The sequence below is a fragment of the Asterias amurensis genome, chromosome 5 (genome assembly GCF_032118995.1).
Source record: "Asterias amurensis chromosome 5, ASM3211899v1".
Lineage (NCBI taxonomy): Eukaryota > Metazoa > Echinodermata > Asteroidea > Forcipulatida > Asteriidae > Asterias > Asterias amurensis.
The window spans coordinates 2,746,824-2,760,889 of NC_092652.1; the positions used below are offsets into that span (position 1 = coordinate 2,746,824).

General features: G+C 37.7%; 1 protein-coding gene across 3 annotated transcripts in view; it reads left to right on the forward strand.

The window, feature by feature from the left end:
• LOC139937828 (NADPH oxidase 5-like) overlaps positions 1-14,066 on the forward strand; it is a 56,441-nt gene that overhangs the window by 1,038 nt on the left and 41,337 nt on the right. For 2 of the 3 annotated variants that reach the window (XM_071933152.1, XM_071933151.1), the window contains exons 1-4: positions 6,568-6,836; positions 9,100-9,220; positions 10,539-10,689; positions 12,976-13,186. In XM_071933152.1, coding sequence (XP_071789253.1) covers positions 6,778-6,836; positions 9,100-9,220; positions 10,539-10,689; positions 12,976-13,186 — 542 coding nt within the window. In that variant the 5' untranslated portion in view covers positions 6,568-6,777. Of the gene's footprint in view, positions 1-6,567; positions 6,837-9,099; positions 9,221-10,538; positions 10,690-12,975; positions 13,187-14,066 lie in introns of those variants that run through there. The other variant, XM_071933153.1, reaches the window with a different exon arrangement.

The window sequence follows — 14,066 nt, forward strand, 5'->3', positions numbered from 1 at the left end:
TTTGGTCTCGCAATCCACCATCTAAATGTACACAACTTCGTGTGACGAGGCTGTTTTTTTTCCGTTCATTATTATCTCCCAATCTCGACGACCAATTGAGCTCAAATGTTCACAGGTTCGTTATTTTATGCATGAGTTGAGATACACCAAGTGAAAAGACTGGTCTTTGGCAATTACTAATAGTGTCCAGTGTCTTTATATCTTTAATTTAATGAAACAATATTTTAATAAATATAAAGACTGTTTTTTTAAACTTGTCTGATAACTTGTACATTCCAGTGGTTTAGACGGGACAGAGTTCTATCAATTGTTTGTGACGCGTGTCAAAGATGACTTTTTTTGTGTGAAAGTATTATACTACCAAAATTGTCAGTGACGAAAGTGAAAGTTCTAACAGCGTTTTCTAAACCCTCCGGATCCCACAGGCCTGACACATAAATGTATTGACCAGTGTTAAAGGCACCGAACACTTGTTACTCAAAATAATGGTTAGCATAAAACCTTACTGGCAACGACCAATGGAGACCTGGTAATAGTATAAAACATTGCGAGAAACGGCCTAACTCTTTTTTTTTTACAGAAACAGGTAGACCCTGATTCAATTCAAATATTACAAAAACTTCAAGCCCGAAGCCCTTTAAAGGCATGTTTTTTTTCTTTCAGTATTTCTCACTCAAATAATAAAAGACTTCAGCTGTGAAGCCTTTTAGAAGGCATCTGAAAGCACTAATATGCTTCGAAATTGCACAGTTTTCCTATACGTCGTGTGGACTAACACATCACCCCAACTTCTCACTCAAATATTACCATTCTTCAGGCCGGAAGCCTTTTAATACGCATCTCAAAGCACAGACATGTGCAACAATGGTGTTTGCAACTTCGATGATCAATTGAGTCAACATTTTCACAGATTTCTTATTATATGTATTTTGGGATGCACCAAGTGAGGATACTTATCTTTGACAATTACCAAAGGTTTACAGTGTCTTTAATATCCGGTTTTGCTGATCTTGCTCTTTATATTGGTAAATATACTGAGAATCAAAAGGCTCCAGAGCCTGAAGTTTTCTTGAGTGAGAAATTACCTCTTTCTAAAACACTACGTTACTTCAGAGGGAGCCGTTTCTCACAACGTTTTATACTATCAACAGCTCCCCATTGCTCTTCACCAAGTAAATTTATATGCTAACAATTATTTTAAGCAATTACCAATAGTGCCACGTGCCTTTAAAGCAGACATTTTAGAACTTCTGATGTTTGTTTCCCGGATCGATTATAATAGACGTTGATGTCAACATTGAGGACTATGGGGGTATTTTCCCTAATAATGTACCAAAGTAAGAAACGTGTGATTTAAAACTAAGCCAAAAATAATTCCCTTATCAAAGATCAACTTGTCAAAATCCTGCATACTGATTTACTGATAACAACAAGTAAATACTCTATGACTAGACCATTAAGCTCACTGTTATGATTAACCTCTATATTACTCATTGTTCTCTTATGGTGTGTCGTGGTTAAAGCCATTGGACCTTTTCGGTGCAGAAAAAAAATAAAAGTTCACAGATTTACAAATAATTTACAGGGTTTACAGGAGATAATGGTGAAAGACTTCTCTTGATATACTAGTCCATGAAATGTTTTACTTTTTGAGAAAACGGTTAAACAATATAAACTCTCGTTTGCGAGAATTAAGGATTTATTTTAAACACACGCCATGACACGGCGAAACGTGCGGAAACAAGGGTGGGTTTTCCCGTTAAGTTTCTCCCCACTCCGATGACCGATTGAGCCTTTATTTTCACAGGTTTTTATTTTTATATATAAGTTGTGATACACGAAGTGTGGGACTTGGACAATACTGTTTACCGAAAGTGTCCAATGGCTTTATGAGGTTAATAATTTAAGAGGGCGTGGGTTCGAGTCCCGATCATGGCACTTTCTAATTAGTTGCTATGTTCTTTGAGTGGGGTTCCTTAGAAGAGCACGTAAAGATTATTGAACATAATCTTGTACACAATTTGTCTGTAAACACTTCCCTTTTAAATGTTTTTATAATGTATATTCTTGTTGTGTATCTTTTAAACTCAATTCAGCCCTCGGGCTGCGATGTTTGCATTTTTTAATAAACCAATAATAATAATACTAATAATAATAATTTTCCTTTCAAGATATTGCCAGAGCAAGTCAAATTAAACATATTAATGCTGGTAGAATTTTGAAGAGAATTGAAAAACACATAGATTATACGTTAATCAATGAGAAAAGAGAAGGCCCGGCAGTGCACACAAGTAACTGGCTTGCCATTTGTGATCATCAAAGCAAAACTGTTCCTATTTGTGAAACTAATGTGAAGTCTAATTATATGAACTGCATAATGTGTAAATTTGTTTCTCCCAAGGTGCAAGTTAAATGGAAACACATTTTTCACCTAGGACAAGACTTACCTTGGGCTTCAGTTTGGATGAATAATTGGAAAAATGGGTTAATGGATCCGGATGACAAACAGTTTATGTACAAACTTAGACATAGAATTCTACCAACTAAAGACGTTTTGCTGAAAATAGGTGTCGTGAAAGAACTAACATGCCCGCTTTGTAACATTAACAATGAAACTCACGAACATATCTTTATTTATTGTACCCACGCGCGGGAGGCTTGGATCTTTGTGGAAAGACTGCTCAGAAAATATACTGGTAACAAACACTATTACTTGAATGACTCTAATAGAATTCTTGGTTATAATTTAGAACCAGTTCAGGCTATCGTCGTAGCTAAACTGCTTAGACTGATCTGGAATATAAGATGCAAAAAGGTGTTCAACAGTTATTCCAGACCAGCAGAAATTGACATCATCATTCAGTTAAAAAAATCCTTGAAATACTTTCTCCGTATGGAAAAGACCAGATTGAGCCCAGAATCTTTTGAAACTATTTACACTAGAAATAATGCGTTGTGTTTCACTGTTAATGATGATGTCAATTTCGATTACTAATTGCTTTTCTCACCAAAGGCCGTCACCGTGTTCCTTTTTATGACCTTTGTGTTTATTTATTTTTGTTTTATTAACCTTGATTGTCTAACATAATTTCTACCCATTGTTTTTCTCGATCACCGTGATTAGGTCACGCTAAAATGTATATATTAATATTTATGTCTCTTGTTCTTGTTTGTATGTTATCAATTTTAATTTCTATGTATTACAACCCGTAGCTCATTTAATCTGTTATATAATAGCAGTATGTATTGGAGCTTGTTGTATTGATGTATGCTGTTGCTGATAATTGTTGTTGAATAAACGGAGTAGCATAACTCCACATCAAGAGAAAACAAAAATAACTAGAGATTGAGAGTTTGTGAACAAACTCAAGGTGTTCGGTTTCCGGAAGTAAAAGCCTGGATTAAAAAACAAATATTACACCTTGCTTTGTTCTCAAGATTTGTAATAAATGATTCAAATTGCAAAAACTGTCAAAACCACATGATTACGTCATCTAGTAAAAGTGTATGTTTGGTGACGTCATCGGTAATATTTGTTTTAAACCAGACCTTTGCCAGACTTGTATGGTGTGATGGTAAAGCATCAAAGGATGTTTGTTTCGACCTAAAAGACAATCAACCACGCCCTTTCAAATCATTTCACAGTAACTTCCCGTTTAAACAGGTCAAAAGGTCAACGAAAGTTCACCAACATATCCATTTCTGTCAAGTACGTAAAGCCCTTTCATATGATGTACAGATTGTCAAAATAGCTTATGTAGTTTAGGAAATATGAACTAAGGAAATATTGACTGACGACTGAAGAAAATACTGTAAGGGGCATGTATTTTTTAACCGCCTTGAACGAAGACTATTCTTCATGAAGCTTTTTCGCGCTCTATTGATAATATTTTTAAAAAGAAGTAAAAAAAAAAAACGTGGATCAAAAATAATGATTTTTTGAAATAATAATTTGAATTTTTATTACTCAAGAATGGATGACGTCATCATGACCTAACTAACACATTATTCCACTCCTAATGCATATCCAACTATGTGCGAAGTTTCAAGTTCATACGAGTTTGGGAAGTGTGCTTTTGTTCGAGGACAAGGGACGAAGAGAAGAAGAAGATGAAAATCTGGATTGTTTAATTGATTTGTTTGTACTAAAGTTTTGTTTAATCCGGCAGTTTTTTTTAGCAAGACCACTCCTAATTGCTTGGGCCTTATGCTTTAACCATTCTGTTTTCTTTGAATGTTTTGTATTGTAACATCCATGTCTGTGCATGGAGGTAGAAATAGATTAGTTTACGTAACGTCCTTTCCTACTAGAGAAAGTTTGAAAGGGCTTATGTTATTCCAGAGATTTTTTTTCTTCAAAATATTTAACTCAAAATAACTTGGATAGTTGTTTTAACAAATAATCAAAACAATTGATGATTATGCTAAGTTCAAGAAGTAATAGATATCGTAATACTGACGTGAATTCCGTGGGCCCAAAACGCCCTTCACCCGGGGGGAGTGGTCGATCGATGTAACGTCTCTATTCTTCTCGGTGTTTAACCAAATCATGACCAATGTTCGTCATTTTGTACTGTTGTTTTCTCACATAATTAAAAGTCCCATGAATCACTGAAGTAGGTGGCCATCTCAGCGAAACTTCGTCTTCAATTCCACATTGACCACTAAGCCATTAGAAGGGTAACATTTGAACAATTTGATGCTGAAGATTGAAATGAAATCGTTTTCGCAGCGTTCTGCATAGGTTTATGCATATCACGCTATGGCACAGAGTACAACAAACTTGGCAGCATGCCACCAAATAAATTATGCCTAATACACTACACGTGTACGCCACAAGTGTTACGCACAACCAGTGGGGAAATTTCGTAGTTCTTTATACAAGAAATTGTGAATTTTCGAACTCGATTTTGAACCAGAAGAAGAGCTCAAAATGGGATCACGTCTGCGAGGCATTTACGGAGTTTTTAACGAACTTTCCGATGATGTGTCGATTGTAACAACCCATCATGTAGATCAAAAGTTATGATTTTTTTAAATAATAAACTTTGAAAATTCATAACTCAAGAATTGATGACGTCATCGTGACATAACTCAAACTGTTTCTTCTCCTTATACATATCTAACTATGTGTGAAGTTTCAACTTTATATGTGCTTGGGAAGTGTTTTTTTTTTAGCGGACAATCGCCGCTAATAAGCAGAATAGATGATCACTGGAGCGTGCTCTGCTGCACCGCTAATACACTACACGTTGTGTGTATGCCTACGTGCAATGTTTACGCACATACCAATGGGGATTTACGTTGTTCTTTAGACGTGAATTTTGAAATTTCCAACCTCTCTTTTGAGCCGGAAGACAACATCAAAATGGGGTCATGTCTGTGGGGCGTTTACGGAGTTTTCAATGACGATTCCGATGATGTTTCGATTGTAAGAATCCCTCATGTAGATCAAAAGTTATGATTTTTTGAAGAATTGATGACGTCATCATGACGTAACTCACGCGGTTTCTTCTCCTTATAAATCGCTAACTATGTGTGAAGTTTCAAGTTCATACAAATTTGGAAAAGGCGCTTTTGTTAGCGGACAAGGGACGCTGAGAAGAAGAAGAAGAAGAATTTAAAAAAAACGAGCAAAAATAAGAGGTGTTCGGGTTCAATACCCGAACACCTAAAAAACCGAACAAAAATAAGAGGTGTTCGGGTTCAATACCCGAACACCTAAAAAGGAAAAAAAAACGAACAAAAATAACAGGTGTTCCGGGCTGTTTGCCCGAACACCTAAAAAACCGAACAAAAATAAGAGGTGTTCCGGGCTGTTGGCCCGAACACCTAATAATAATAATAAAGGATCCAGGGGTCGATTTCACAAAGATAGTCCTAATTAGGACTGCCAGAAAAGTTTGTAACAATTATTGTCCTATACAAGGAACGTGGTTTACGTTCAACGCTCACTTGGTTTTGTTTAAGTTCTGGGTAAGGTAATTGCCATTGTGCAAATAAATTTATTACCATTGACTCTGTCACCATTTTAAATTCCATTCTGTTCTTGTCGTGTTCCCATTCAATGTTTTATTTTGTGGTTTAAACCTACTGTGAATGTTTTGAATGCAACGGATGGATACATATTTTTCCAGTATGAGGGGGGGGGGGGGGGGGCTGGTTTAAATTCATACAAATGTGGCAGTCTGATGTGCCCTCCAACGTTCATCAAATTACTTCACTATACATGGCAGTCAACACGTACAAAATACTGTTACCATTATCAAAAGAAGTCAAACACGTGGTGCAAAACTTGATGCTTTAAAATGCACAATACATTACTTAACAAGGTTACACATCTATTATGGCCTCACAAATATATTACAATGTACAAAAATATGATTCACTGCATATAAATAATCGACTTAGAAAAGGTTTGCATTGCATAAACGTTGGTATTGGGGATTAACGTCACGTGTACAATTCCCCCAATCAACGACTGCCCTTGTCACTGCAGCCTTGCACAAAATCACACCGGACAATGAGTTGTCCTCCCCACTAGTATGTGTTAATTTCGTAAAGCAATACAGTGGTAAACACACACCTCCATCATGCAATACTGTGACATCAACAAATCTACACCAGAAACAGTTTTTGAGTATTCTTTGGATAACTAACAGCTTCTGAGTGGATAAACTCGCCGTGCATTTTCTAGAATTTGTGTCTTATATTCTTCGATCGAAAAGCAACCTTAGCGTGTTTTCTGTACTATAACTCTACAAAGTATATCAAACGATGTCTACGTCTTTCAGAAAGAAATCGAGAAGAAGTCGGCAACTGCACCGACGTAAGAGGTAAGCAAAGGTGACCAATGCTGGGGCGAATTTTATAAAGCTGGTTTAAGCAGGAAAAAATGCTTAGCTGGTTGCTAAGCAAACATTGAGTAGAGCACCAGTTGTTCGCAAAAATTTTCTGAGCTTAGCACATTTTTGTGATTACAGGTCTGATGACATTGAACCTCGATCATTTTAGAAAGTTTAAAACAGAGAGTATCTTGGTCATTTTTAACTGAATGCAGAGAGTACATGGCATGAGTTTCATAGTGACGAAGCTATTTTGATTTAGCTGATACAACCTGTCTCATGGTGTTAACATGAATAACTGGAATCCATCTTCATGCTTAGCAAACTGTATGAGCTGTGGAATAGAGTTTACTGCACAATAGCTGATTAACGAGCTACATCGATCAGCCAAAGTGCAGCAGGAACAATACTTGCATTCGAGCTGTCACTTTTAAGAAAGAACAGAATCATAAAACCTTGAACATTCAATGATACAACCAACCCTTTCACACAGTTTTAACAGTGTTAGTGTCCGCATGGTGTCCGTATAACTGTAACAACGTTATCGGTTAATGTGTGTTTGTCTAATTAAAGGCACTGGTGGACATTATTGGTTACTACTCAAAATAATTGTTAGCCTAACAACTTAATTGGGGAGCTGTTGATAGTATGAAACATTGTGATAAACGGCTCCCTGGATAGTTTACAAGTTTGGAGAAAGAGGTATAGGCCTTCTCCTTACTCAATTAGAATCTAGTTTAAAAGACTTCAGGCCTGAAACATTTTCTGAGCATCTGCATGAAAGCTTACTATTGTGCAACAATGGTGGTTTTCTTTCATGATTCTCTTGCGACTTCGACTTCGACGACCAATTGATTTCAAATGTTAGTTGTTATTTTATGCACATGCTGGGATTCTTCCTCCATGGATACACCAAGTGAGAATACTGGTCTTTGACATTTACCAAAGGTGTCCATTGCCTTTAACGTAAGCTGATTTCGTTTGTTTAAACCATGGGGTAGTTTCCTACCTCCATGTACCATACACCCATTTTGAACCGCGTCATTGTGGATAAGCATACACAGAGTTGTGTTGGTTTTTTGGATTAAAGTTCCAATGTTTGAGCCATGCATCACACCGACATACATTGTTAAAAAAGACAACGCCACAGAGCTGTCATGTCACGGTGGTCAAACTAAGGGGGTGAACAGAAAACGAGTTTGTTTATATAGTTTCGTTATGCCAGGTTCCCGCCCTCGAATAGCTCATCAGGCCAAGTATTAAAAAAAACAGTTGATCAACCAGGTTTTTCTTAATGGGGAGTTATACGTTGTGGTAATCGCTTTTAAATATTAATGCCAATACAAATTATTCGGTTAAAAGTACGGGACCTTTCGAAAGCATTTTGAGAATCATGACGTCACTTCGGAGCCTTTTTCTATACAGCTGCCTTCCGCCTCAGGAAAGGTCTGCCTGTCCCCATCAAAAAACACTCAGACTGTTCTGTCCTTCAAAAAGGGTTTCCAAGACACACCTGTTCTCCAATCTGTAGCTTGTTGTTACCACCACTTTTTTTTTTTTTTTTTTACATTTTCCTCTATAAGCGCCTTGGAAAAAAAAGATATATATATTAGAAGCTCCAGTCTCAGACTATTGATTCGAGTGTTTAGAAAGACATGGGATTAAACTCAGCCTCTTAGCATATCGATTCGTTATACAGTTAGGGACCATTATATTTAGTTACATGTGGGAGTTCCATCTTTGAGTTCTGATGTTAAAATGAAACCAACCAGCAATACACAGGCACTTTATTTTTGAAAGGGCAGGGACACCAAGGCATTTTTTTTTCTTGGTAAAAGGGCACCCTACGAGGAAATTGTACATTTCTACCGCGCTTAATAAGAACTTTGCATTATTAATATTTACATGCTGTTCATTTGGTGTCTTTGTAAGACGATACGTTAGTGCACAGATTAGATAATTGGGGCAGTGTACCCGTCCGAATACTTCGAATTGTCTTCTTCTTTCCGTCATCTCAATCTCATCTCTATCAGTCATCTCAATGTTATTTTTTATATCAATTAACAATTGCTGTGTCTCTGTCCTTACTCTATGGTCTGTCAATGAAGAAAACAAGGCTTGTCGGGTTAAATACAAGATCTATAACCCGTCACCCAGTAATTGTTCAGTTGGTGTTTGTAACAACAAGTGTACATTATGATTTCGGCTGTGCACATTTTGCGAATGCTTCAGTTTTTCTTCTTCGTTCCTTCAGAAACTACGAGGACGCGGACTCCGAGTGGCTGCAGTGGGCAGAAGCCCGATTCCAAGAAATTGCCGGTCAAGATTTGGACATAGACAGAAAGAGCTTTAAGAAGGCTCTTCAAGTACGAAATGTAAGAATGATAATGATATTACCAAATCAAAATATTGTGTTTGTTACTTTTCCCAGTTGCGCATCCACGCAACACTGAAATAGACAAATATTGTTCTTAGGTAACACCGTTGTGGCTCATAGCTCATAGTTGGTAGAGCACCTGCCCGGAGTGTCAGAGGGTCTTGGGTTGAAATCCCAATGAGGACCATTTGATTTTTCTCTCATCCCATGTTAGGTTATTATTATTTCTTGTCATGAAATCAAGGATGCTTTATAAGTGGACTTTATCACTTTAGCACTAAATCCTGTGCTTGGTGAACTATGCTTGGTGTGACCAGAAACACCGGGGTTAACCCTTATAGACCTTTAACACGCTGTCACCATCTTGGTGTTGTTCACTGTTTCCAATAACATTAATGAATTCAAACATTCATTGCGCATGGCACCAGACTATTATTTCATCTAGCCTCAGTTTGGTTACTGTGAGTTTGAATGGAGTAAAATCGAGATGACCACACCGTTGATGAAGGTCTATACTCTTTCAAGACAACTGTTCTATGTTCTTTTGCGTCTTTGGTTTTAAAAAGCTTACATCAGTTTTCGATAGTGAAAGGCATTTTGAGAAACATTTCACTTTGAAGTAATGTGGATATATGTTTAAAAAAAAAAAAAAAAAAAAAAAAAAACAGGTGTTCTACTGGTTCAAAAAACCAAAGCTATACTTTCCCATTATATTCACTAATCCAGGCACTTCAAGTGTACTTTTATGTTGTACCAACATAACATCGAGTGCACTTTTCATCAAACAAAAATGTGTCATTACAAACTACGACGATATGTTGTTAAAGGGAAGGTACACGTTTGGTAATTACTCAAAACAAGTATCTTAAAAACTGACTTGGTAACGAGCATTGGAGAGTTGTTGATAGTATACAACTTAGTGGGAAACGACTCCCTCTGAAGTAGCGTAATTTTTGAGAAAGAGGTAATTTCTCACTAAAATGTTCAAAGACTTCTTGAAGTCTTTTATTCATATCTGAAAGCACACAAATTCGTCCAAAAAGGGTGTTTTTCTGTCGTTATTTTCTCGCAACTTCGATGACCGATTGAGTTCAAATTTTCACAGGCTTGTTATTTCATGCATTATGATGAGATACACCAAGTGAGAAGACTGGTCTTTGACGATTAATAATGTGTTCAATGCCTTTAAGAGAAACCTGTCAATTAATATGAGTTTGTTTAAACAGTTTTGTTTAGTCAGATTGTCCAAATTTCAAAAGGTATTTTTAACGAATTAATGTCAGATGTTAATAATTAACCCCCTGTTTGTTCTGTAGGAGTTCTTTGCAGATCGTTTCTTCGACATGTTCGATGACGATAAAAGCGGCACGATATCCAAAAGTGAAATGCTGGATGGGTTATTCCTTCTAAACGAAGGAACAAAAGAAGACAAAATTAGATTTTTCTTCGACGTGTACGACTTGGACAGTAAGTTGTTTACATTTTCTAAAGGTGGTGTATTTGGGAGTGGTGTGGAAGGGAGGGGGGGGGGCAGGGAGCAGGAAAAAAACCCATTATAACCCATACACTCTCTGCTTGGATAGTTATACTTTGTTATAATTATAACATGTTGGTCTAGCACAGGAGGATACAGTACATGTATTTGATGTAACTTCAGACGCACATAGAAAACGACAACTGAGAGCAACAATCATCGACGCAGAAGTGGATCATGTCTAGGTCTCCGTACAATTAGGAAGATACAAACAAATTCCAGAATAGTTGATGTTTTGGCTACAGCTACACTACTACTTCTGCAGAAAAACGTTTCATTTCGATCTATGTTTTTTAAAACCAGCTGGATGTGAGAGCGCGGTCTAGACAGTTCTTACAAAAACATGGCGCAGCTATGAGTGGTATAAAACCCCACTTGAACCAGCGAATCTCAAACTTGCAATATGGTGGTATTGTAGTACACACTCCTCATTGCTAACCAAGCCGCCATATTGTGTAGTTCTGCTCTTGTCAATATTCTCAGTATTACCAGACTTCCTAAAAGCAACTCTAATCCCGTTAGATTGTGTAAACCCAGCCACCAGTTTGTTTTCTACGCCCTTCCCTGGATGAACATCTATTGTCTCGAAAAACCTTTTTTGGGTTTTTCCTTGGGGCAACCATCTTTAACCAAGGACAAACAGATTTACCATTATGTTGCCTATTCATGTGTTAAAGACACTGGACACTATTGGTAATTGTCAAAGACCAGTCTTCTCAACGTATGCATTTCATAACAAACCTGTGAAAGTTTGAGCTCAATTGGTCGTCGAAGTTGCCAGATAATAATGAAAGAAAACACCCCTGTCACACGAAGTTGTGTGCTTTTAGATGCTTGATTTCGAGACCTCAAATTCTAATTTTGAGGTCTCGAAATCAAATTCGTGGAATATTACTTCTTCGAAAATTACGTTACTAGAGAGCCGTTTAGCACAATGTTTTACACTATCAACCTCTTCCCATTACTCGTTATACAAAGTAAGGTTTTATACTAATAATTATTTTGAGTAATTACCAATAGTGTCAATTGCCTTTTAATTCACTTTATAATGCTCAGTAAGCTCAGAAGTGAACAAACCTTGGATTTATTCATGGAAATGAATGACCACTGTACCTTTGGTGGAGGTTCCTAAGTGTAGGCCTTTACACTAAGATTTTCCATTTTTGTTCGAGCCGAATCTGGGCATGACAGACAATAATAGCTTGGTAACCTTTTTTATAACTTGGAATCAAATGGTCATTATGGTTGTGAACCAGAGAACCTGGCAAACACGCCCACGGACTGATATAGTCCAGCTACTATAACTAAGGCCCATATGTGGAAAATGCACTGTGTGGTAAAAGCATGAAACTTTCCACAGTTGTTATTTATACCCTAAAGATATTTTTCAGACGTGAACCCACTTAGGATCTTGCCAATTTTAGGGACGGGGCTACGTTTTAACAACACACGATACTGGCGAGTATCGTGTTGGTACTTCAGTGCTGCGTTGACCCATATCTGTTTGAGGGTTGGCTCATTTACATTTGCACATTGGCCCAATTTAGTTTCCATAACTCACACAGTAGTACAGGCCCGATAACGTTTATGGTCGATCTGCCACTTCTGTATTGGGCCATTACAGTGTCACTATTGGCCCAGAGTCGGCCCGTTATCTGGCCAGATATGGCCCCCTTCTGGCAGAGGGTTAGCCCAATACTCGTTGCACATTGGCATTTTATCGGCCCAGTACTGTTGACATTAAGCACCAAGTACAGGCCCATTAACGCTCGTCCGATGCTGAAACTTCTATAGTTATTTGGATTGGGTCATTATAGCATGCCACTATTATTGGCCCAGAAATGGCCAGCTACTGGCCAGATAATGCCCACAGCTGGCAGAAGCTTGGCCAAATACTTTTTTGCACAGTTACAGTCAACACAGGTTTTCTACAAATTTCGCCAAAATGGTGTGCCGTTAAAAAAAAGTATTGGCCCCCCAAAAAGGTTTTCTATACCATTTTGCCAAACTGGTGTGCCGCATTAAAACATACATTGGCCCATAATTTAATGATTTCACGTTTTTAAATTAGAACTTTGCAGCGGTAGCTTTTTCCAAAGAGACATCTTTCATTTTCAAAAGAAAAAAACAACAATTATGCAGCACCTCAACAATTTCCAACTATGTATGACTGTTTTTACTAGCAATATCTTTGACACGTTGTATTTTCCTTCTTGAAGACAATGGTGAGATCGACAAAGATGAGCTAAGGAGTCTCGTGAAGACAGGAATGGATGAAAGTTCGGTACAGCTAAGTCAGAACAAGCTAGATCATCTGACAAACACACTGTTCACAAGTGCAGACCAAGACAACAACGACAGCATCTCATTTGATGAGTTCTTGACTGCTTTGGGGCGTTACCCGGACCTCATAGAAAACTTCTCACTGGGGTAAGTGTCGAACAATTAGGGTGAAAGAGAGTTGTAATCCAAATAGTGACCACTCCTTGTTCCAAAACTCCTGTTCCGACACCCCCTTGTGATCCACGTAAGGGTAAGGGTTCAATAGACCAGCTAAACTTGAAAAAGTCTCGAGAAAACAAATCCATGGCATAGTTTGTTTATGGTTGGCATGCATGCTAGCTATAATGATCAGGAAGACGATTATGAACATACATTGTAGGTGGGGTGTCGGAACCCAGAGGTGTCGGAACATGTGCCATACAAATAATACAATATCATGTTATTTCAGAGAAGTTACGACTCCAGCAGCATATTTCTCAGAGCTTACAATAGGGACTTTTCGTTTTCGACGACGGATGGTTCTGCGACGGTTGTTCAGCTAAACGTTGTCGTTTTCAGCACAACGAAGATTCATCCCAAGTACTGTCGTAGAAATTGAGGGACGACCGTCCTCAAAGCCGACGCATGCGCAGATGATGCCAAATGTCACCTTTACCGTCGCATAACCATCCGTCGTCGAAAACGAAAAGTCCCTATTTGTAAATAAGAAACCGACAACAACACCTAGATGTTACATTTTATTATCATATGCTTTGGGACCTTTATTGGCTACCAATTATTAGAGAACGAATCCATTTTAATTTAATTTAATTGTTCTTCTTGTTTTAAATGCTTGAACAAAAATACACCTCGTTTATATTTCCACTTTACTGTCATTACACTAGTGTGATTTACACTCCTCCGCAATTGCTTCGGTCCACACTTGACATCGCTCGCTTGAATGTTCCCCGGGCAAACAAAGTTCTAGGTCAAAAAGCTTTCAGTGTAGCTGGGCTAATCATTTGGAACAATCTTCCTGCTGTCATGA